Here is a 25,766-nt window from a genome sequence, read left to right as displayed (position 1 = left end):
CACAAAATTTAAGAAATATGGTACTAGTAAAACATTGGAAAAGCTAAATATGCAACTTGCTGCTCTGGAAGATGTGTATAGGTGACAGTAGAAGGCCTGAGTCATCTCAGGTTTATGGTTATTGTTGGTTGTAGCATTAACGTAAATAAAGAAGTAGTTTTACTGTTGTTGCCAGAAGCTAAGGACTTGATCAACAGTCTTCGGTAGATAGTGGAATTGTAGCTATGATTAGATGGGCTGTTGATACTTGGCAGGGGTTTCGAGTATATGTATTTAAGGAGCTCAGACTGGCGTAAAGATTTTGCATAGTGACAGCTGTTTCTGTTTCCAAAGTACAGGACCAAGCAGGCACAAGTAGATAAAGAGGCAGCCATTTCTTTGAGAATGCACGAGACAGCATGTCTTCCTAGCAACTCAGACATGTCTCCCTGCCCTTCATCTGCCTCCCTACCTGTGCCAAAGATGCCATGGCCAGCACACCCGGACACCCCATCTATCAAAAAAGGATGTTGACTTACTTTTCCCGACAGTTGATTCTTCTTCTCCTTCTCCTTCTTCTCTCTCTCTCTCTCTCTCTCTCTCTCTCTCTCTCTCTCTCTCTCTCTCTCTCTCTCTCAGGCTATGTATGGTACAAGACTCTGACACAAGTGCCTCAAAGCAGCAATTCAATAACAATATATTGTTTTAATTTTTTGTTGTTTCATTTGAGCTACTATTGTGGTACGATTGTAAATATATAATATATAAAAACTGGTTTTCATTGTTAAGAAACAATTACACAATTTGAACAAAGGTCTACCAGCAGTCATAATTATATTATGTGTAATGTTATTTTGCTTCATAGTAGTTAACATATGGTTTATGTTTTCATTGTTGTCTGTGTTGTTTATTTGTTCATGTGTAATAGTAATCAATGTGAATGTGAGTGTATTGGGCAGGCATAGATGGCTGGGTTTTGAGTCTGTTTGAGCAGTCTTGGAGGGCCATTTGTAGCATTTCATTTCTAAAATAGGTGTGAAAGAGCAGCTGCTGCCCCTCTTAGAAAATTTGTTGCTTAAGTATCAAAATTAATCAGCCAATTAAATATATTAATTGTAAATTCCCAGGGCAGTTCATGACTCCACTATACTTTCCCCATGTCTACCATCATCGGATAAGGTGTGACACTGATACCACATTAAAGTGAGTGAACAGTAATGTTGCGAACAAGAGTAAGAAAGCTACCTCAGAAGTCTCCAGCCAGTAAAAAAGGTACCAATTCTGGGCACTAGATGGAGGGCTACTCTACAGTCCCGAAAACCTGGCACCAAAGGCCTCAAACACAGTCCTCCTCTGCTGCCTTCAGCACTACATGGCCATGTTTAGCCATTGGCTGTGACCAGGAACGAGTCAGGAGCAGTCACTCCCTGCTTGTATTAGTAGTGGAGCCAGCTGTAGGCACACTTTCTCAATGGAAAAATTCAAATGGTGTGTGTATGAAACCACTAGCGTCCTGTTGTTCTCTTACACTTACACTTACAAAACATGAGACTAAACCTTTTAAACGGAAAAAAACATGCACAAAATTTAAGAAATATGGTACTAGTAAAACATTGGAAAAGCTGTCTGTGGTCTGTCTTGGTCTCTGGTAGGCTGTCATGTGAACAGCTTCCATGAGGTGCGCCATCCCATTGTTACTCGCGCTTGCAGCATATGACATAATTTCCCCTCGGATTAGGCCTTTCCTAAAGTGACTGCTCATGCAGGTGCTCCGTTGTTTTGTGTTGTGCAATTTCAGGGTACCCTTTATCCACAGCTAGGCACTACCTTAAAAATTTTGAACATGGGTCTTGGTGTCCAGTGATGTACGTTTGGGGACACGAGCACAAGTAACACCTCTGATCAGAGAATGTACATGGCTGAGTGGAATATCTGGGTGGAGTTGTAAGATAGATTTTGGTTTAGAATCTTGTACCATGTGAATGTCAGAGTATGAGCAAAAAGGCAGTATTGTCAAATTATGTATTGCCTCCATTATTTGTATGATTCCTGCACCTAAGAGGGATTGCTACCACACTGGTGATCTGCGACAACAGTATAATGAAGCAGAGAGACATTTTGTTCTGAATCGTGATAATACGTACCACATCACCAGCCCCTTGAGACCGTGCTTCCAGGATTAGTGTAAGTGATGTGGCTCATCAGTGTTCACATATGAATTAAATATGACCGTGGGTATTGCTTCTCAAAACAATGCTTGCTCCAGCATGACACAACAATGGCCTCCATTGAACAATCTACTGTTGGACTTTCTACAAGGTTCAGCATCAAGTGCATCAGCTCATAATTTAGCAAGATAGATCAGACCAAATATCAACAATAAGATGACTCCCTTGTCAGCCATGTTGTGAATGCTGTTAGGAAGTGAAGTGCAACAGGCCACACACTACCAGGATGTGACTACAGGATTCACAACCAGGCCACGCCTGCGCCATGGTACTTCGTCAGTTACACTATTTTGCATGACAGCGTCAGTGCAACCACAACTTCCTTTCAGAGACTTGGCAGACAACCCAAGCTGGTGCCATTCTGCCCAGAACAATTGGTGCTTTTGTCCATGACAGTAGAATGTATGTATACTTCACTGGGACATTTTGACAGGTCTCGGTTTATGACATTAATTTGTCACTTAGCAGAGCATTGTCAGCAATGTCATCCTTTTGCTGCCCGAACAGAACAGATATGAAGTGGCAAAAAGCATCTCACTCCAATGCTTCTCACACACTCCAGAACAACCAATGATTCAGGCAGTCTGTGATGAACAACTCACCAACAAGATGTCATCCGAGCAATGCCTCTGGCTATGGACACTATTTGATGTGTATCTCATGCCAGATTCTGTATTCTCGACTTCAGTGATTGTCAAGCTCCCACCACAGCTACAACTTCCCATGACTACTCATAAGGCAAAGCCCCTGGAGAAGAAGCTATGCCCAGTGGACAGAATGTTCACTGTGTTTCAGTGAAGAAAATGCATCAATGCTGTGGACAATGACATGACATGCAGTGATAGATTTCAGTTGAATGAGGTTTGTACTAAACTGCACACGAGAGTTAAAAGCGTACAAAAGTGAGATCACGACCCCAGTTAGAATGCTGACCTGCATCACTCTCTCTCTCTCTCTCTCTCTCTCTCTCTCTCTCTCTCTCTCTCTCTCTTTCACTGACAGTCAATGATCCCAAGCACACAGGCCAGTATATCACACTCTGTTTCTACTCTTAGCACCATCCTCCCACCCAGCCCATCACGAGTGAAAGTTAAATGATGTGCCATCTGTAATGGTGTGATGCACCATGGCCCCTGGTCTGCCAGTCTTCTGCAAAGCATGCCACTTGGCACTTGCATACTTAAGGGCTACAAAAGTGGCAGTTAATGAACTGTTACAATCAGGGATAGCCCACCTGTGAACAGCCTTTGGTCTTCCCCAATAAAACTTGTATAAAAAAAGGGCAGTTCCTTGAGCCTCTGTGGTGATTACAGAGATCTCAGTGCTTGAACAATATACTCTCTAGTGGGCTTCACTATTTTTGGCATCATTTATTTAAGAAAAGCTTACCTCCAAATATTTGTGAGCATGGACAGTATCTCTAAGACCACAATAATCACACCATTCAGCCTTTTTGAGTTCATATTCGTGCCTTATGGACTGAAGAATGCAGCTCAAACTTGGCAGCGGTTCATTGAGAGAGTTCTATTCAAATTTTACTTTTGTTATGTTTATGTGGATGATAACCTAATATTTTCTGCCACCCAACACAATCGTGAACGACATCTTGAACTAGTTCTCACTGCCCTACAAGATAAGACCTTGATCATAAATGAGGATAAATCACAATTGAGGAAATCAGAAGTGACAAGTGACCTTCCTTGGACAAGTACTAAATGCTACTGGCATCAAACACACCTCAGAATGAAAACCCATTAAGCGGTTACAAACTCACTAAGCAGTTGCTGCCTCTGCGGGGATCACAAACTTTTATCGCATCTCCTGCCACAGGTAGCAGCAACTCTGGCCCCCCTCACTGACACTCTTGCCAGGATAAATAAGCAAGGGAAAAAAGATTAGAGAGGACTGGCAAACTGCAAGAAGTGTTCAAACTAGCCAAAAGCTGTTTCACTTTGGCTCTCCTGATACTCGATGACAACTCACTATTTCAACTGATGTCAGTGATTCAGACATCAGAGCTGTCCTACAACAATTTGTGGTGCAGAAAGCACAATCACTTTGCTTCCTCTAAAAAAATTAACAACCTCAGCATTGAAATGGTCCACTTTAGATCAGTTGCAAATTACTTGCAGTGAATGAAGCAGTCAGATACTTTAGAGCAAATTCGAGGGCGCTTCAAAAAGTAAGGTGACTTTTCAAACTGCATGGGCAATGTTCATTCGATTATCAATCTTTTTTTTTATGTTGGTACACATGTCCTGAACATATGTTCACAGTTTCAAGTGTACAGCTTACTTAGTTTGTTTTTGACAGATAGAAATGTCAGATGTGTTTTAGTGTGCTCGGCGATTTTTGATTATTGCAAAAGATGGAGCAAAGAATTTGCATCAAATTTTGCGTGAAAAATGGAATCAATTGCTCCAAAACACTTGAAATGTTGACAGTGGCATACAGTGAGTCTGCTCTAAGTAAAAAAGAATGTTTAGAAGCGGTACAAGCTCTTCCAAGATGGCCAAAAAGCTGCCAATGATGAACCTCACTCTGGATGCCCCAGCACATCGACAACAGATAATTACATCGAAGCTGTGAAGAAAATTGTTTTGGAAAATTGTTGAATTACTGTAAGAGAAGTTGGCATATTGGTTGGCTTGTGTCATGCAATTTTTTCTGATGTTTGGGCATGTGACATGTGTCAGCAAAGTTTGTTCCAAAACTTCTCAGTTTTGATCAGAAGAACTGTTGCATGAACATAATTCAGGAGCTCTTGAATGATGTTAGTGATGATCCTGATTTGCTCAAAAGGGTCATAACTGATGACAAAACATGGGTTTACAGTGATGATGTTGAACCCAAAGCCCAATCATCCCAAAGGAAGCATCCCAGAGAGCCAAGACCTAAAAAAAGTATGCCAAGTTACCAAATGTCAAAGTTTTGCTCACTGTTTTTTTTTTCAGTTACCATGGCGTAGTGCATCATGAATTTTTGCCTCAAGGTCGTATGGTCAATAAGCAGTATTACCTTGACCTTATGCACTGTTTGGTATTGAGGAAAAACAATTCCTGGCTTTTGCATCATGACAATGCACCTGCTCATTCATCATTGCCAGTGAGAGATTTTTTGGCCAAAAACAACACAACAATCATGCCTCCGTTACCGTATTCACCATATTTGACCTATGCAACTTTTTCCTGTTCCCAAAACTGAAGAGACCTATGAAAGGACAAAGATTTTCAACAGTTGAGCAAATAAAAACTGCATTGCTGGAGGTACTCAAGGCTGTGCCAAATAGTGCTTATGAGAAGTGTGAGAAGTGCTTTGAGGAGTGAAAGAAGCATTGGCACAAGTGTATTCTATCTGAGGGGGATTGCTTTGAAGTTGACAACATGAATATTGATGAATACATAAATATCTTTTTATGAAAGTATAAAGTCACCTTTCTTTTTGAACACACCTCATATTGAAGAAAGCCATGTCATTATATATATGGATCACAAGCGACTCACGGATGCCATACAGCACCGCTCAAAAGACGTTAGTCCTCATCGCTTCCATCATCTTGACCTTAGTGTGCAATATATGACAGGCTTTCATCATCTACATGGTATCAACAAAATAATAACAGACTACCTGCAATGGTCCAATGCTATTTCTCCAGAGCAAGGTCATGACAAACTAGCAGAAGAGCAGAACCATGACATGGCCGTAATGGTGTTACTTAACAGTGATTCCACCAATCTCCACATGGCATAGTGCACAGTCCCTGAGACTAATATCCAAATAATGTGCATTTTATCTCAGAACAAAAGTTGGCCACTAGTCCCCGCATCCATGTGCTGCACAATTTTTGAACAATGACAGAACCTGGCAGACCAGGTACTAGGCCAACAGTAGAACATTTCATTTGGCCAAACATTAAAAGTGACTGTCAAGCCTGGGCACAATATTGCTTGGTGTGCCAGTGCAGCAAAGTTGGCTGTCATAAACAATCTAATCTAGGACATTTTGATATACCATGAGCATGTTTTTGACATGTGCAGCTAAACCTCATTGATCATCTTCCAGGATTGGAAGATTACAGATAATTACTATCAATTATTGATAGAGTATAATTAGAACAAAAATATGGAGCTCACTGCAAACTTTTGGAATTCCCAAGAAAATAACTGCTGTTGTTAAGTGCTTGTATGAAAACTACATGTACTAGGTTCAACATCAAGATCTGCTTTCAGATCCAAAGTCCGTGAAAACAAGAGCCAAGCAAGGCTGCATGCACCCACTGATACTATTTAACATAGTACTGAATCTTGTAATGGTGCAGCCAAAGGATAAAGGGCGAGGAATAAAATGGAGCAATGGAACACATCTAGAAGACCTAGATTTTGCAGATGAACTTTGTTTTCTACCTCACAGCCTCAATGACATGAAAGAGAAACCAGAAGAATTGAAATCTGCAGCAAAGAAAGTCAGTTTGAAAATTAATGCCCAAAAAACAAAAGACATGCAGGCAAGTTATAAGCTTAAGCTTGGGAGCCAGCTAATCAAGAGGGTGGATAGGTTTGGCTACCTTGGAAGCACGATTACACTATATGGTGGTGCAACAGAGGACATTAATAGCTGCATCAACAAAGTCAAATGCTCTTTTACAACACTATGCTCTATCTGGAGATCGAAAGAAATAACATTCAGGACCAAATTGCGGATATTTGAAAGTAATGTAATATCCATGCTTGTATATGAATGTGAAACATGGAAAGTGACAGAACAGCTCATCCATAAGCTGCAGGCATTCAAAAACAGATGTCTGAGGAACATCCTGGGGATATGGTGGCCAAATGTCATCTCTAGTGGAACATTATGGGAAAGAAAGAGCCAGAAGCCAACTGAACTTCAGACAAGAAGCAGGAAGTGGAGATGATTAGGACATACACTTAGGAGATCAAATGATTATGTTGCGAAGGAAGCACTTTATTGGATTCCTCAGGGACGATGGAGACGAGGCAGGCCCAAAATGACATGGAGATGATCAGTTGAAGCAGAATGTCAACAGCAAGGAATAAGATGGGAAGAAGCGAAAACACTAGCAGAAGACAGAACAAGATGGTGATCTTTTGTTGCAGTCTTATGCCTTACATAGGGAGTTAAAGGAATTGATAATAAAATAATAATTGATAGAGTTTCTCACTGGGTGGAAGCAGTCCCAATTGAAGATACTGCAGCAGAGTCGACAGTTTCAGTGTTCACTGATGCTTGGATAGCTCAATTCAGCTACCCTGAAATGATAATGACAGACCAGGGAAGACAGTTTGAGTCCACTCTATTTGAGACAATCTGCAGTCACAGCAGCATTATGCACAATCTTACACCCGAATACCACCCTCAGAATAACGAGCTTGTGGAGCGGTGCCATAGAACCCTGAAAGTTGTGCTCATATATCATGGAGGATTGTGTACAGAAGCCTTGCCATGAGTGCTACTAGCTGTTTGTAAGACATTCAAGGAAGACCTGTATGGATCACTAGTAGAAATCTTGTATGGAGAATGACGCACACTCTCAGCAAAGTTCATTCTACCAGTGTAGCCCCTTGGACTTAACTGCGCTGGTCCAGTGGGTGAAGAGCCACACCAATCATATGTGGGTGCCATTGCCTTCCCTCCCGTGCCAATCCAGAAGTTTATGTGCACAAGGCTCTGAGTAACTGCGAATTTGTAATCATATGGGAGATAGGATCTGGACAGCTTTACAGCCAATCTACTCAGACCATTTTGAGTCATCTGTCTTCTGACTGGTCTGATGCAGCCCACCACAAATTCCTCTCCCGTGCCAACGTCTTCATCCCAGAGTAGCACTTGCAACCTTTCATCCTCAATATTATACTTTTGTCATGCTCTACAGTTTTTACACTCTGCAGCTCCCTCTATTACTGTGGAAGTTATCCCTGATGTCTTAACAGATGTCCTATCATCATCCCCCTTCTCCTTCTCAGTGTTTTCCACATACAACTTTCCTGTTAGATTCCGCACAGAGCCTCATCATTCCTCACCTTATCAGTCCACCTAATTTTCAAGATTTATCCATAGCACGATACCTCAAATGCTTCAATTCTCTTCTGTTCTGGTTTTCCCACAGTCCATGATTAATTACCATACAATACTGTGCTGCAAATGTACATTCTCAGAAATTCCCTCCTCAAATTAAGGTCTATGTTTGATACTAATATACTTCTCTTGACCAGGAATGCTGTTTTTGACAGTGCTAGTCTGCTTTTGAAGTCGTCCTTGCTCCATCCATCACTGATCATTTTGCTGCCTAGATAGTAGAATTCCTTACATCTACTTTGTGACCATCAGTTCTGATGTTAAGTTTCTCTCTGTTCTCATTTCTGCTACTTCACGTTGATTTGGTCTTTCTTCAATTTACTCTCAATCTATATTCTGTATTCATTAGACTGTTCATTCCATTCAGCAGATCAAGCAATACTTCTTCATTTTCGCCCAGGATAGCAATGTCATCAGCAAATCATACCATTGATATCCTTTCACCATGAATTTCAATTCCTCTCCTGAATCTTTCTTTTAATTCCATCATTGCTTCTTCGATGCACAGATTGAATGGTAGGGGCAAAAAACTACATCCCTGTCTTACACCCTTTTTAATCTCAGCACTTTGTTCTTGGTCATCCACTCTTATTATTCTCTGTTGGCTCTTGTACACATGGTAAGTTACCCATCTCTCCCCATAGCTTACCTCTATTTTTCTCAGAATGTCGAACATCTTGCACCATTTTACATTGTCGAACACTTTTTTCAGGTCGACGGATCCTATGAACGTGTATTGATTTTTCTTTAGCCTTGCTTCCATTATGAACCACAATGTCAGAATTGCCTCTCTGGTGTTTTTACCTTTCCTAAATCCAAACTGATCATCGTCTAACATATCCTCAAGTTTCTTTTCTATTCTTCTGTACATTATTCTTGTAAGCAACTTGGATGCATGAACCGTTAAGCTGATTGTGAGATGTTTCTCGCACTTGTCAGCTCTTGCTTTCTTCAGAATTGTGTGGATGACATTTTTCCAAAAGTTGAATGGTATGTCACCAGACTTGTACATTCTACACACCAATGTGAATAGTCATATTGTTGCCACTTCCCCCAATGATTTTAGAAATTCTGATGGAATTTTATCTATCCCTCCTGCCTTATTTGATCTCAAATCTTCCAAAACTCTCTGAAACTCTGATTCTAATACTAGATCTCCTATCTCTTCTAAATTGACTCCTGTGTCATCTTTTATCATGTGATACAGATTTTCCCCCTCATAGAGGCCTTCAGTGTGCTCTTTCCACTTATCCGCTCTTTCCTCTGCATTTAACAGTGGAATTCCCGTTGCACTCTTAATGTTACCGCCCTTGCTTTCGATTTCACCAAAGGTTGTTTTAACTTTTCTATATGGTGAGTCAGTCCTTCCAACAATCATGGCTTTTTCAGTTTCTTCACATTTTTCATGCAACCATTTTGTCTTAGCTTCCCTGAACTTCCTATTTATTTCATATATCACTGATTTGTATTTCTGTATTCCTGAATTTCCCTGAACATTTTTTTTTTTACTTTCTTCTATCATTGATCAGAAGTATTTCTTCTGTTACCCATGGTTTCTTCACTGCTACCTTCTTTGTACCTATGTTTTTCTTTCCAGCTTCCATGATAGCCCTTTTTAGAGATGTCCATTCCTCTTCAACTGTACTGCCTACTGGGCTATTCTTAATTGCTGTATCTACAGCCTTCAAGAACTTCAAGCATATCTTATCATTCCTTAGTACTCCTGTATCCCACTAGTTTGGTATTGATTGTTCCTGACTAATCTCTTAAGCTTCAGCCTCTTTATCACTACTATATTGTGATCTGAGTCTATATCTGCTCCTGGGTATGCCTTACAATCCACTATCTGATTTTGGACTCTCTGTCTGACCATGATGTAATCTAACTGAAATCTTTCCGTATCACCTGGCCTTTTCCAAGTATACCTCCTCCTCTTGTGATTTTTGAACAGAGTATTCGCTATTTCTAGCTGAAATTTATTACAAAACTCAGTTAATCTTTCTCCTCCGTCATTCCTCGTCCCAAGCCCATAGTCTCCTGTAACCTTTTCTTGCTCTCCTTCCCCTATAACTGCATTCCCATGGCTATTAGATTTTCATCTCCCTTTATGTACTGTATTACCCTATTAATATACTCATATATTTTCTTTATCTCTTATCTTCAGCTTGTGATGTCGGCATTTATATCTGATCTATTATTGTCCGTGTTGGTTTGCTGTTGATTCTGGTATGAACAAACCTATCACTCAACTGTTCACAGTAACACACTCTCTGCCCTACCCTCCTATTCATTACGAATTCTACTCCCTTTATACAATTTTCTGCTGCTGTTGATATTACCCTATACTTATCTGACCAAAAATCCTTGTCTTCTTTCCATTTCACTTCACTGACGCTCTAGATTGAGCCTTTGCGTTTCCCTTTTCAGATTTTCTAGCTTCCCTACCAGGTTCAAGCTTCTGACATTCAACACCCTGACTCTTAGACCATTATCCTTTTGTTAGTTATTCATGCTTTTTCTCATGGTCACCTCCCCATTTGCATATTCATTACTTTTAAGTTATTTAACACATTGCTCTAAACTGTGTGGGGTTCAGATCACCATCCAGCCATGCTGACTGACATTTTTTGGAATTCCCTAATCACTTAATGCACATGCTGGGATGCTCCCTTTAATGTCTTATCCTTTTTTCGCTCTCTCTCTCACCAACCCATTTAGTTATGGCTCATATCTAATGACATTGGTCATAGAAGATTGAACCCAAACCATTCATGAACCCCAAACATTGTTGAAGAATAGTGTTTGTTGTTTCCTAGAAACTCTTTGTTCGAGTTCTCCACTGTCACATAGTAAACAAAATGTATTTATAAGGTATATCTGAACAGATAAGTGGTCGGACTGACGATGTACCAGCAGACAGAATCCAGTGTAACATTCTTAAACACATCTGTCACTGAGACAAAAACACGAGATGAAATTGTGAAAAATATGCTAGTAAGCGATTTTTGAACTACTGGATGCTTAACTGCCCACATTCAACAGAATTCTTAGGCATCTGAGCAACAATAACTTTTTTCATATACGTAGTGTTAAAAAAGTACTCCTTATTTTAAGAGGTGTCAATACGGATCAAAACACAATAAAAACGTCCAGGAAACATCCTCAGGCATGGGTGTGTGTGTTGTTCTGAGCATAAGTTAGTTTAAGTAACGTGTAAGTCAAGGGACCGATGATCTCAGCAGTTTGGTCCCTTAAGAATTCACACACATTTGAACATATTTTTAGAGTATTGCCAGGGTGGCTTGGTCCTTCAAAACGTTGAAAGTAATCAATATATCACTGCCGATGAACATTTCAGTACTGTACAGTGTCTCATCCATGTGCATTTAGAATATATTTTATATAAGGACAATTTTCAAATTGTAAATGAGACGTGCTTGAATAAAAAATGTGCACACAAGTGTGATAGTCAGAAAAAGTTCGGGCACTGATAACCCACTCAATTGAACATCATTAAATCATGAAACAGTAATAGACAAGTCTCACAGTGATTTGGAATAGCATGCAGGCTGAATGTATGTGAAATGATGGAAAAACGACAATTGCTTCTCCTGAGTCTGTGTCCAGTGCTACACTAGAAAAATGCTAGGTGTGGTGATCTGGTTTGCCACCTGCTGTTTCACAGACTAGCTCCAAAAGTATGTTATATCGGTGTTATAACATGCATTTAATATGATTAAAGTAGTAAATTGAAACAAAAAACTTTGTAAATATTTATTCAACACAATGTTGTTTACAGTTAGTTACTTTGGAGAATACATTTAATTCTTAACTGTTAATGAACAACCACAAATGTGTATTAAATTACACACAAATACTTCTGCATTCATGAATATTAGTGACTGACAGCAAGTACAAAAGATAGTGGGCCTGCCATCTGTGGATACAATCAATAAGGCTGATATGAGACATGATACATGTGAGTCAGGTGGTAGGCAAATTTAAGTCTCTTTCCTGTAATGATGGTTTATTTGTACACAGAATATTTATTCTTACAATATGTAAGTTGCAATACTGTAACCTTTGAAATTTAATTGATGGCTATGGAAAGAACTAAATATTCAAATTAAAAATAGGAGAACCTCTACAGCAGTCCTACAGCAGTCCTACAGCAGTCTGATGCACGAATGTGTAATCAACTGCATGACACCTAGTGACTAGCTTCCAATTTGTCACCCTTCTGCCTATTTAGTGGCTTTTTGAAGCACAACTTCAGTTGGATTCGAAGCACCGTTTCAGGTGCTTGCTGCAGAATGGCTGCAAGACTGTAATGTTACAGGAGTTGCAGGCAGCGACCAGCTCGTAGCAGCAGTAGCCCCCATGCTGGCAGCAGCGGGGCCAGTCACTGGCGTTGGCCTCTTCGCAGCCGGCACATGTCTTGCAGTCACCTGCCATCACAGAACATAGAGTGTCACATTCTAAGGTTGTGCAGAGGTGAGAATAAGAGAGACTAGCACGTAACTGATAGTGCGAGAAACCTGTAAGAGAAGGAACAAATACACAAATGTAACATCTCACTGATAATTTATGATAAGTTAAAAGCTAGTTCTGAAATCTGGATATGAAATCTATTATATTTCTGAATGAGTCACTTTAGCTACAGTTCAGTTCAAAGCTCAGTTCCTTCCAAACTCCACAGAGGTGTGCACATGGAGTTGTGAATGTCCGGGATACAATACAAGGAAGAGGGTTGGATATTATCACATCTTCAATAGGATAATTTATGACAAAAAAATTTTACGTTTGGTGTAAACTGTGGAAGGAACAAAGAAGAAGCTGCAAACCAGCAGCTGTGTCTGATAACTAGTTTGACACTCAACTTTAAATTTCCGCAAATGGGCAACGCTGCTTACATCCACAATGAGTGAATGTATTTTATTTGTCTAACTTTCCCTGTCTGAAATATTAATAAATATGACCTATTAAGTTTTAGTGACTGGGGAAAAAAGATACAGTGATAAAATTACTTACTGTAAATGCACATCTAACAGCCACAGTTAGTACCCCTTTAATCCTTTTCTGCCAAAAATATGAACAATTGTGCCAAAGGATTTAATATTCACGAGAATATTACCAAAGCAACTAAAGACAAAGTTGTATACTGTAGTACATACATTTGTTTTAACTTACGACAAAACACAAGTGAGTCCCATCAGAATATATCCATTGTGTCTGACTGGGTTACTTACTTATTGCACTTGTAATATCAGTTTACATTAACTAAAGCAGTACAAAACCAGGTTATAAACATCAAAACACTCCCAATAATTTCATGTCAGCATGGCCTGTAAACTCTCGTCACAAAATGCGGAACACAACTACCAACAGCACTTGCCTGCAAACAGATGGGATTGTGTAATTTAGTTTTCATCAATTCCTGCTGTGTGTTTGTGCCGGCCATTCATTCTGTGGGGCATTTTCATTCTGCTGAGAATTTTGTGATCCGTACTTTATTAAAAGTGTTGTGTGCAGTGGCATCATAACAAACTTACATCTGCAATTATTTAAAGTGCTGAAATGACGACACACAGCGAATTGTTAGACTAGTTTCACAAGCAAACTATGTGATGTATGATTGTGCTTTGAGACCTGTTTCAAAATATTCCACATGAAACATAATTTTCAGTTTTTTCAGTATTATTAAAACACAGTTATAAAATGTAATTTAGCCATTCCAAGTTTCTGTTCAATCCTTATTTCTTCATTTTCTAATGACATGTTTTGAATGAAGTAGTACAGGGTGATTCAAAAAGAATACCACAACTTTAGGAATTTAAAACTCTGCAACGACAAAAGGCAGAGCTAAGCACTATCTGTCGGCGAATTAAGGGAGCTATAAAGTTTCATTTAGTTGTACATTTGTTCGTTTGAGGCGCTGTTGACTAGGCGTCAGCGTCAGTTGATGCTAAGATGGCGACCGCTCAACAGAAAGCTTTTTGTGTTATTGAGTACGGCAGAAGTGAATCGACGACAGTTGTTCAGCGTGCATTTCGAACGAAGTATGGTGTTAAACCTCCTGATAGGTGGTGTATTAAACGTTGGTATAAACAGTTTACAGAGAATGGGTGTTTGTGCAAAGGGAAAAGTTCTGGACGGCCGAGAACAAGTGATGAAAATGTAGCACGCATCCAGCAAGCATTTGTTCGCAGCCCAGGAAAATCGACTCGCAGAGCTAGCAGAGAGCTGCAAATTCCACAATCAACTGTATGGAGAGTCCTACAAAAAAGGTTAGTTATGAAACCTTATCGTCTGAAATTGGTTCAAGCACTGTCTGCAGCTGATAAGATTAAAAGAATCGATTTCTGTGATTTTATCCTTGCTCAAATGGAAACAGATGAATCTTTCATTTCAAAGATTGTGTTTAGTGATGAAGCAACTTTCCACACTAACGGGAAAGTCAACCGTCACAATGTCTGTATATGGGGCACTGAGAATCCGCGGGAAACAACTCAGTATGAACGTGACTCGCCTAAGGTGAACGTTTTCTGTGCCATTTCAGCCAATAAAGTTTTTGGTCCCTTTTTCTTCAAAGGTGCTACTGTAACTGGACTACAGTATCTGGAGATGTTAGAGAACTGGCTGTTCCCTCAGCTCGAACAAGAAGCACAACAATTCATATTTCAGCAGGATGGAGCGCCACCACATTGGCACTTATCTGTCTGTAACTACCTGAACGTCAACTACCCGAGGCGATGGATCGGCCGCCAGGCAGCCCGTGACAGAGCACTTCATCACTGGCCTCCAAGAAGCCCTGATCTTACCCCCTGCGATTTTTTCTTATGGGGGTATGTTACGGATATGGTGTTTTGGGCACCTCTCCCAGCCACCATTGATGATTTGAAACGAGAAATAACAGCAGCTATCCAAACTGTCACGCCTGATATGCTGCAGAGAGTGTGGAACGAGTTGGAGGATCGGGTTGATATTGCTCGTGTGTCTGGAGGGGGCCATATTGAACATCTCTGAACTTGTTTTTGAGTGAAAAAAAAACCTTTTTAAATACTCTTTGTAATGATGTATAACAGAAGGTTATATTATGTTTCTTTCATTAAATACACATTTTTAAAGTTGTGGTATTCTTTTTGAATCACCCTGTATATAAAAACACCTTTACTAAAATGATCAATATTGATCATATTTTTGTTAATTTTTCTTCTGTTTCTGGATGTCGAATGATGAACTCTCGGTTCCTATCATGAAATTAAGGTAGAATAGATTGTACAGTATGGTAATGGCATACATAAAATGAAACTTAATACCAATAATAAAACATTACTGTAATTTTGGTCTTCTACAGGTGAGTCTTACTTAGATATCTATTAACAGGGATTTCCTATACACAAAAGAGAGAGAGAGAGAGAGAGAGAGAGAGAGAGAGAGAGAGAGAGAGAATACTGCTCAGGTATAAATAGCGCCAGTTTTCAACGGTTTACTCTAATCATCTGACCCTCTTCAAAGGTGTCACTGATATTTCCAACATTTGTGAAAGCCTGTTACAAGTCTGTTTATTTACAGAGGGATGTTGAGAAAAATTCCTCATTGGTGTAAACAATGGGAAATGTAAATTAATCAGGGAACCTGAAAAATAATTTGTTCACATTATTTGGAATGCTGTCCACTTGACAAGTGTAGACTGATGTTCACTCGAACATTATCTACTTTATGCCTTTCTGAAGGTAATGGCCGCAGAATGCACCAAGTTGTACGTCAAATACTACATGGGGGACACTTCTACTTGCTCCAGATGCTAGTGCAGAACTGGTCCAATTAAAACTTTGTGGCAGCAGTGGAATTTGAACCCACAGCCTTTCGGATTGGCGCTTTATACGAGTCCCTTTAAGAATGGATGAGCATACATTCCTGTATGTGCTCAGTGAAGTGTATCCTCATATCACAAAGCACAATATTCACATAAGAGCTGCTACATCTTCAGAAGACAGGCTCACTGTAACACCCCGATTCCCTGCTACAGAAGAGAGTTATGTTAGGTTAGGTTAGGTTAGGTCAGGTTAGGTCAGGTTAGGTCAGGTCTCCAATCTTCTTATTTTATTTTTGTATTCAGGGTGCCTCACATTGTAAAGTGCCTCATCAGCTTCATACATCTCTATTAATTTTGTAGTTGTCGGCACACACCAATTGTATTTACCAGCAATGTTTATAAAAACACTACAGATGACAGAACACTGCAGCGATGCTAGCGTTCCATGTGGTAACATGTCACATTGCAGTGAACAGAAGACAAGCGATTTCTTTGATCAAATCTACAGCGAGGCCCTAGATTTGATCAAATATTGGACGACATTTGACAAAGTTCCTATTACACCATCAAATATCTTTGACAAAGATTTTGGGCAAAGATATTTGACAAAGAAATTTGATAGTGTAATACCGGCCTTAGACCACTCGGGCATGCTACCTCACCAAATATCGTCAAATGTTAATGTAAATGAATTTAGAACACACAAGAAATCTTGGTCACGCAGCTGTTATTAATGGGGCGCATTTGTGTTGCCTGAAGATGTGCAACACGGCCGTAAACTATAATATCGCAACAAAAAGTCTGAATCGGACGGTGTGTCATTTAACTGCGAAACCGAGGAAGTCAGCAAGTAGGGTCACAAAAAACAATTTTGTTCTACTTTGAGGTGGAAACTGAAGATGATGGAAAAGCTTACGAAGATTAACAATGTATACAGAACTTCTGGTTTTCTGAAATAAGCTTACTGCAACCAAAAATAAGAATGAAAACTCAAATAGAAGATAAATAAATAATGTCCATACTTTTTCTTGGCATTCAGTGTTATTGGTCACAGAATCTTGTGGAGATGACTAATGCAACACAGACGACTCATTCCACACAATATGATTTTCAATCCAGCTGGGCAACCCCAAGTCAGCTACGTGGCCAGATATCTCCGTTTTCTTTCCATGTATGCTTTCGATGAAACAAAAACATGACATTTCAATCTTTGGGTAGGCTTTGTAGCAATTCCCGATACTGATCACTGAAGGTTGAAATGATGCCAACTTTCTGAAACGAGGTGAATGGTCGTTGCAGGTGTTTTGAGTGAATAGACCCGCCATGCAACTGATGCTCTAATTGTAGTTCTTCCCAAAAATGTTGGACAGTGTTCACATGGAGTCTTGTAATATTTCCCATCTGTTTTTCAACTAGCGGACAGGCATACATTTTGCAATCTCCTGTCAGGAAATAATTAGCCTATTTCTCACAGTGGCAAAATGATTTAAATACAATCATTAACTTGAATAATCAGGACGCTGCTGAAGTAAAAACACTTTATCCAAAATCAACTAAACCATCGTCTGCACATTCCGAACACTGCACCTCCAAAGATTTACTGATTCTTGTTCACACTACCGATACCAGTAGTTTTGATAAATAAATAATGAATTCCATATTTTCAGTTGATGTCACTGTGAAATACTTTTGAGAACTGTGTTTACTGCTTAGTTCTACAAATCCACGGCGTCTGTAAATTAATACTAATACTCTTTGGCAAAGAATCTTTGCGTGCTTCAATAATAGCGAGGTTGGTAACAAAATCTGGAGTAACCCGCTTCCTTCATAAATACAACCTAATTTCCTAAAAGCGACACTCCCCATATTTGGACTCACGATTTGCCCTACCAGTGGCGTGTGATTTCTCTAGAAAAACTTGTTAATATTCCACTTCGATTAACGGTACGGTACCTAAAAATGGCTAAAAGAGGAATGTGATGAAATTGAAGAACTGGACAGGAAGGGAAGATACGACTTACTATACAACAGAGTAAAGACTATGACATGGGAACAAAACAGAGCAGGAAGTGCTACTATGGAAATTTTGAGTAAAGACGAAGAGGTAGTGTACAAAGATCGTGACGATGTCCTCCAGAGATGGGAAGAATATATAAAAGAGCTATATGACACAAATAGCAAACCAGAAACTCTGGAACTTGAATCACACAACAGCGTAAGTGATGAAGAGAAAGGACTGACCATCATAATGGAAGTAGTAAAGTCTGCCATTGCTGCAATGAAAAATGGCAAAGCAGTAGGTACAGATACAATACCGGGAGAAATACTAAAATGCTTGAACCACAATGGAATAAGAGAAATATTGAGGTTATGTAATAAAATATATGACAGTGGTGAATGGCCTGAGGACTTTTTGACAACAGTAATGATTCCATTGCCGAAAAAACAAGGAACCAAGAAATGCAGCGAGCACAGGACAATCAGCCTCATTTCACATGCAGCCAAAGTGATCTTAAGAATAATTAATAAAAGACTTGAAAAAGTAATAGAGGAGAATCTCGGCGAGGAGCAGTTTGGCTTTAGACGGAATACGAGCACCAGAGATGCAATAGGGCTCCTACGAATCTTGGGAGAAAGGTTTATTGAAAAAGGAAGAGACCTATATATGTGCTTCATCGATTTAGAAAAGGCATTTGACAATGTCGTTTGGGACAAGCTGGCGACTATTATGAGGGAAAAGAGAGTGGATTGGAAAACCAGAAGACTTATAAACTCATTATACCTTAATCAAAAAGTTTCAGTTAAAGTGAGAGGAGAAAGTACAAACTGGATCAGACTAGGGAAAGGAGTAAGACAAGAATGCAGTTTATCACCTACTCTTTTCAACCTGTACTTGGAAAATATGATTGACCAATGTTCATTAGATGACAAAGGAGTAGAAATTGGAGGAAGAAGAGTAGGGTGCTTGAGATTTGCTGATGACATGGTCCTTCTAGCCACAGGGGAAAAAGAATTACAGGATTTGGTGGACACCATTGCAACTAACGGAAAAAAATATGGAATGAAAATTAACACAAATAAAACAAAAGTATTGGCAATAGGAGGAAATAAGGAAATAAAAATTGTGCTGAATGGAGAAACACTAGAACAGGTGCAGAATTTTAAGTATCTTGGAAGCAGGATAGACACCGACTGGAAGCGCACCACAGAAATTAAAAGAAGGATAGCAATGGCAAAAGAGGCGTTTTATACGAAAAGGAGAATCTTCTGCAGCGGTCTGGACAGAGAACTCAGAAAGAGACTCATAAAATGTCTTGTATGCAGTGTTCTTCTATATGGCGCTGAAACATGGACTATGAGGAAAAAAGACAGAGAAAGGCTGGAGGCTTTTGAGATCTGGACATGGCGGAAGATGGAAAGAAAAAGTTGGATGGACAGAGAAAAAAATGAAGAGGTACTGAGAAGAGTGGGAGAGAAAAGACAGTTACTAGATGTAATAAAGAGAAGAAAAAGAAATTGGATTGGGCATATATTAAGAAAGAATGACGGACTGATAAAAACAGTTTTAGAAGGTTATGTAGAAGGGAAAAGGAAGCGAGGAAGGAAGAGATTCCAGATACTGGATGACATGATGGACGGTACAACATACAGCAGCCTTAAGAAGGAAGCAATGGATCGCAGAAAATGGAGAGGCAAAGGACCTGCTAATATAGCAGATAACTGATGATTATGACCTATATCCTACCGCATCTGCGGGACGACCTGAACACATGTTATCGTGCAGACTACGCTGCCACATGAGCGCATCGTTGACAGCTTCGCGACAATATTTGAAACAAGAAAACTCGCTTGTAAGGCGGAACATCACAGCAAACTAAAGTTGTTAGCGTGCTGCTGGCAAGTACATACTCTGCAGAAAGCGCACGTTGAGTAAAATGTGTGCTCCATCTGGAGTTCTGTGCGTAAATACGAGCGCGAGGTCACCTGCTGACACTTGCCTATTATCTCGCGTTGCCATCACACTGCGCCATATGATACAATGTTCGACTATTGCCTTTTTATGGTTTTCTCCCTTTCGCTGTTCAGTCTCGACTGTTCTAGAACGCTTCCGACGCCCTTGCTGTTTTCTCGACTGATTCTACCCCCATCGTTCTCTATGTGGACTTAATTGTTGCCATCCACTCGGTACTGTCATTTGTTCTACCGGTCACCGTAGCCCCCGTGTTTTTCTACTCGTGCCTAGTAGGATAGTAAATTGGCGACGAGGATATTACTCATTGTGCAATCATGGAGCCTGAGTTTTTGAGGTTGTGGCAGCACCAGATGGAACTACGTCGTCAACGGCAGTTCATTCACCTATTGCAACAACTATTCGCTCACTCCTGTTAAACTTGCGGGAATTGGGATTTTTGCCTACGTTGTTTTGCTCTCTGTTGCTAAGCAAGACAGTTACCCGACCCCAGCTGTCGTCGACTTTTACTGCTTTCCAATAGCAGGTTGTATGAACTGGTTCAAAAACTACGGCAACTTTCTGGTCGTGATAATTTGAGCTTCTCTGAGGTTTGTGGTTTCGTGACGGATTAGCACCGTTGCCAAACCCATGTCGTAGCAGCTAGGCCAAAATTCAGTGTGTATGAAGCAAGTTAAGCAAATACGCGCATCCAGGGCTACAGACTTACAAGGATTAGCACGCATGAGTGATGTTTTTTTCTGTAAACAGTGTAGGGTACCGGTAATCAGCCCTGGATCTACGATATTTCCTAACCGGGGCAAAAACTTGATAGTGGCACCGCCCCCCTCCCTCTCGCTAGTTTGAGATAGAACATCAAAAATCTAAAAAAAAAAAAAAAAATCTATTTTTCAAAAATATGTTCATTTTGCAGCGCACATATTTCTGATATGTAAAACATATATGTTCGAGGAAATGTAAGACATGATATTTGGCCTTACGTATAGCAAAGTGCAGAGCCACGTCTCTTCACACAGCGTTCTTCTATTGCTCGTTACTGTATTTCGCTCTGTGGAATTCAAACGTGTATAGTTTCTAAGGGAGGCCATTAAACGTATATCCAGGACAGTGGAAATTAAAATGTCCTGTGGTGTCTGTCCTGCCCCCAGTCGACCGGTTTTACATCCTATCCCCCCCCCCCCCCCCCCCCCGCCGCCGCCTCCCCTGACAGAAAATAACCTCACACTTAATACTGGGTGGGATTATTTGTGAACGGGAGCATAAGAACTCTTCAGAAAATTTACACTCTTTCTACATGTACACAGACATTCTGCAAATCACATGTAAGTACCTGGCAGAGGGTTCATCGAACCACCTCCACTATTCTCTATTATTCCAATCTCGTATAGCGCGCGGAAGGAACGAGCACCTATATTTTTCCGTACGAGTTCTGATTTCCCTTATTTTATCGTGATGATCGTTTCTCCCTATGTAGGTCGGTGCCAACAAAATATTTTCGCATTCGGAGGAGAAAGTTGGTGATTTGAATTTCGTGAGAAGATTCCGTCGCAACGAAAAACGCCTTTCTTTTAATGATGTCCAGCCCAAATCCTGTATCATTTCAGTGACACTCTCTCCCATATTTCGCGATGATACAAAACGTGCTGCCCTACTTTGAACTTATTCGATGTACTCCGTCAGTCCTACCTGGTGAGGATCCCACACCACGTAGCAGTATTCTAAAAGAGGGCGGACAAGCGTAGTGTAGGCAGTCTCCTTAGTATGTCTGTTATGTTTTCTAAGTGTCCTGGCAATAAAACGCAGTCTTTGGCTAGCCTTCCCCACAACATTTTCTGTGTGTTCCTTCCAATTTTAGTTGTTCGTAATTGTAGTTCCTAGGTATTTAGTTGAATTTGCGGCCTTTATATTAGACTGATTTATAGTGTAACCGATTTTTAACGAATTTCTTTTAGCACTCATGTTGGATGACCTCACACTTTTCATTATTTTCGGTCAACTGTCAATTTTCGCACCATTCAGGTGCCTTTTCTAAATCATTTTGCAATTTGTTTTGATCTTCTGATGACTTTAATAGTCGATAAACTAAAGCGTCATCTGCAAACAACCTAAGACGACTGCTCAGATTGCCTCCCAAATCGTTTATATAGACAAGGAGCAGCAAAGGGCCCATAACACTACCTTGGGAACGCCAGAAATCACTACTGTTTTACTCGATGACTTTCCGAACTGTGATTTCTCTGACAGGAAGTCACAAATCCAGACACATAACTGAGACGATATTCCATAAGCACGCAATTTCACTACAAGCCGCTTGTGTGGTACAGTGTCAAAAGCCTTCCGGAAATCCAGAAATACGGAATCAATCTGAAATCCCTTGTCAATAGCACTCAACACTTCATTCGAAGAAAGAGCTAGTTGTGTTTTACAAGAACGATGTTTTCTAAACCCATGTTGGCTGTGTGTCAATAGACCATTTTCATCGAGGTAATTCATTATGTTCGTACACAATATATGTTCCAGAATCCTGCTGCATATCGACATTAACGATATGGGCCTGTAATTAAGTAGATTACTCCTACTACCTTTCTTGAATATTGGTGTGACAGTGCAACTTTCCAGACTTTGGGTACGGATCTTTCGTCGAGCGGACGATTGTATATGTTGTTAAGTATGGAGCTAATGCATCAGCATACACTCAAAGGAACCTAATTGGTATACAGTCTGGACCAGAAGACTTGCTTTTATTAAGTGATTTAAGTTGCTTCACTAGCCCGAGGACATTTACTTCTACAGCACTGTCTTCGATAGTATTTCCATTGCTATCGCGCAGACAAGGCATTGATTGTTTCTTGCCGCTAACATACTTCACATACGACCAACATCGCTTTGGATTTTCTGCCAGGTTTCGAGACAAAGTTTCGTTGTGGAAATTGTTATAAGCAACGCGCATTTAAGTCCGCGCTAAACTTCGAACTTGTGTAAAGGATCGCCAATCTTGGAGATTTTGCGTCTGTTTAAATTTGGCATGTTTGTTTCGTTGTTTTTGCAACAGTGTTCTGACCCGTTTTGAGTATCAAGGAGGATCACATCCGTCGTTTGTTAATTTATTCGGTATAAATCTTCCAATTGCTGCCGATACTATTTTTTTGAATTCGAGCCAATCTGGTCTACACTTATATTATTAATTAGGAAGGAATGGAGATAGTCTCTCAGGAAGGCGTCAAGTGAAATTTTATTGCCTATTAGCTTATAACTTTCTCTTTTGTGCGACATAAAATTAAATATAGGAAACACAAAACCAGTAAAGACAAGGGATAAGCAAGACAGCACTTATTTCTTCAACCCTTGGGTCACAGCAATTTTTTCTCTCTTATCTTACTGCAGGTTTATACGGCGTGCTTTCCTTTCTGCGAAAGAATCTATTACCTCATCAACTTCGTCAAACGTTTTGCTACATGAAAGATCAAAATATCGTTGTCTAATACTGAAAAAGCTGTTAATACGAATAGTACCCAAGACTGAAGTGGTTTCTCGATTTGATTACGTCCATTTTGTCACTGTCTGCTAGATCAAAGGAAGCAGGTTTTTCTAATGTTGCAGCTGTTGTAACACACGCCAAATAGTCGAGACTGCTTTGGCACAAATGGTCATTTTTGTATACCTTATTTACATAAATAACACGAGAGAATATAATTCACGAAGTAGCAATACCTAAAGCCTGTTAGGCAAAGTACAAGCAAAAAGTTTTATGTCAGTAAACAGTTTCGCATTTCATTCATATGCTCCATTTTATCAACATGAGATCGAAAAGTAGTCGTTGGTATGAAATTTTTACACAAAATTGGAACCGTCATACTTTTTCATATAATTTGTGCGATGTCTCCGTTTCTTGTCCTTCTTCGTTCTAACAATCTTGTTATCACTAATTCTGTAACTGTTCTTGCCGTTGTCAAATTGTCAAACCCTATTCTCTGGTTAACCTCACTAACCGTGCCACAATCACCGGTTTAGTTATACCACTTTTATTCCCTGGCTAGACGTTATTTTATGTTCGTACAACTCGTTTTCACAATAGAACTTAAGCGGCTGCTAAGCAAGGACTTTGCAACAGGCCCTTAGTAGTGAACCGATCTGTCAAAAATTTTCTGTCAAAATTTCATTTTCTTGGATACACTGAGAAGAGAATATGTAATCTTTCTTACTTGTTATTCCCGTTAGTCGTGTATTTCCACTCTGGTAGTATGAATCTATATGTTTCGCGAATTATTATAATGACGCTTATCATTTGCACGCCCAATGAGCCACATAAATTTATTCGGCTCAGTTCCTATAGTCCCGTCACCTTTTGTCTGGGGGAGAGCTTTCTACTTCTAGATGTAACGGGGATTCCCTTGACAGAGTCACCATTTACGCAGTGTATGCATTCAGAAATCATGATTCGTTCAGAAATCAACTTAGAATGTGTTAAAAATGTTCAAAAACCAACTGGGATGTGTTTCAAAATCATATGAATAATCGACAGACCAAAGTGCGATGGATTCTAGGCGTTTAGTGAAACGAGTTTCTTTCTTCAACAATATATAATTTGGTGCCCCCTGCAGATTGCGGTAGTGTCGCGTACACACTCAGGTGAGCCGTTTGAAAAGGTTCATGATGTGATTCCGGTCACGCAATGGGAATTAAGTGAACTTTGTGACGCAGCATATTATCTTGGATGGATGGTATTTTTCAGCCGCAGAAGTAACTTTGGGTGTGCCCTAGGGAAGTGTGTTGGGACCCTTGCTGTTCATGGTGTATGTTAAGAACCTTGCAGCCAATATTAATACCAGCCTCAGACTTCTTGCATATGATGCAGTTACTGATAATGCAGTACTGTCTGAAAGAAGCTGCATAAATTTTTCAGTCGGGTCTTGATAAGATTCCAAAGCGGTGCAAAGACTGGCAACTTGCTTTAAATGTTCAAAAATGAAAAATTGTGCACTTCACAAAAGGAAAAAAAAACATAGTATCCTATGACTATAATATAGATGAATCACTGTTGGCATCGGCCAACTCATACAAGTACCTGGGTGTAACGTTTTGTAGGCGTTTGACTTGGAATGATCATATAGTATGACTGTTGATATTTTTAAAAATATCTGGAATCCAATATATCAGCCGGCCGCTGTGGCCGAGTGGTTCTAGGCGCTTCAATCCGGAACCGCGCTGCTGCTACGGTCGCAGGTTCGAATCCTGCCTCGGGCATGAATGCGTGTGATGTCCTTAGGTTAGTTAGGTTTAAGTAGTTTTAAGTCTAGGGGACTGATGACCGCAGATGGTAAGTCCCATACTGCTTAGAGCCATTTGAACCGATATATCGATTTTTAAAACAGTATTGTTATCGTCCGTCTATATAAAGAAGAAAAGTGACGGTATATCGGCGGAAAAGACATCGACGTATCGGCCAATAAAAATAAGCTGCCGGTTTTAGAGTTTTATATAGGGTGGTCCATTGATAGTGACCGAGTCAAATATCTCACGAAATAAGCATCAAACGAAAAAAAACTGCGAAGAACGAAACTCGTCTAGCTTGAAGGAGGAAACTAGATGGCGCTACGGTTGGCCCGCTAGATGGCGCTGCCATAGGTCAAACGGATATCAACTGCGTTTTTTAAAATAGGAACCCCCATTTTTT

The 25,766-nt window shown here is 40.0% G+C and overlaps 1 protein-coding gene across 1 annotated transcript in view; it reads right to left on the bottom strand.

Moving 5' to 3' along the window:
- Positions 1 to 12,063: 12,063 nt before the first annotated feature.
- LOC126484491 (uncharacterized) overlaps positions 12,064 to 25,766 on the bottom strand; it is a 259,151-nt gene continuing 245,448 nt past the window's right edge. Inside the window, exon 4 of the mRNA XM_050108026.1 lies at positions 12,064 to 12,751. Within this exon, the coding sequence (XP_049963983.1) occupies positions 12,576 to 12,751 (176 nt within the window). The 3' untranslated portion in view covers positions 12,064 to 12,575. The remainder of the gene's footprint in view (positions 12,752 to 25,766) is intronic.

The sequence above is a fragment of the Schistocerca serialis genome, chromosome 6 (assembly GCF_023864345.2).
Source record: "Schistocerca serialis cubense isolate TAMUIC-IGC-003099 chromosome 6, iqSchSeri2.2, whole genome shotgun sequence".
NCBI lineage: Eukaryota > Metazoa > Arthropoda > Insecta > Orthoptera > Acrididae > Schistocerca > Schistocerca serialis.
The sequence above is the reverse complement of the archived record's forward strand: the minus strand, read 5'-3'. Positions and strand labels throughout refer to the sequence as shown.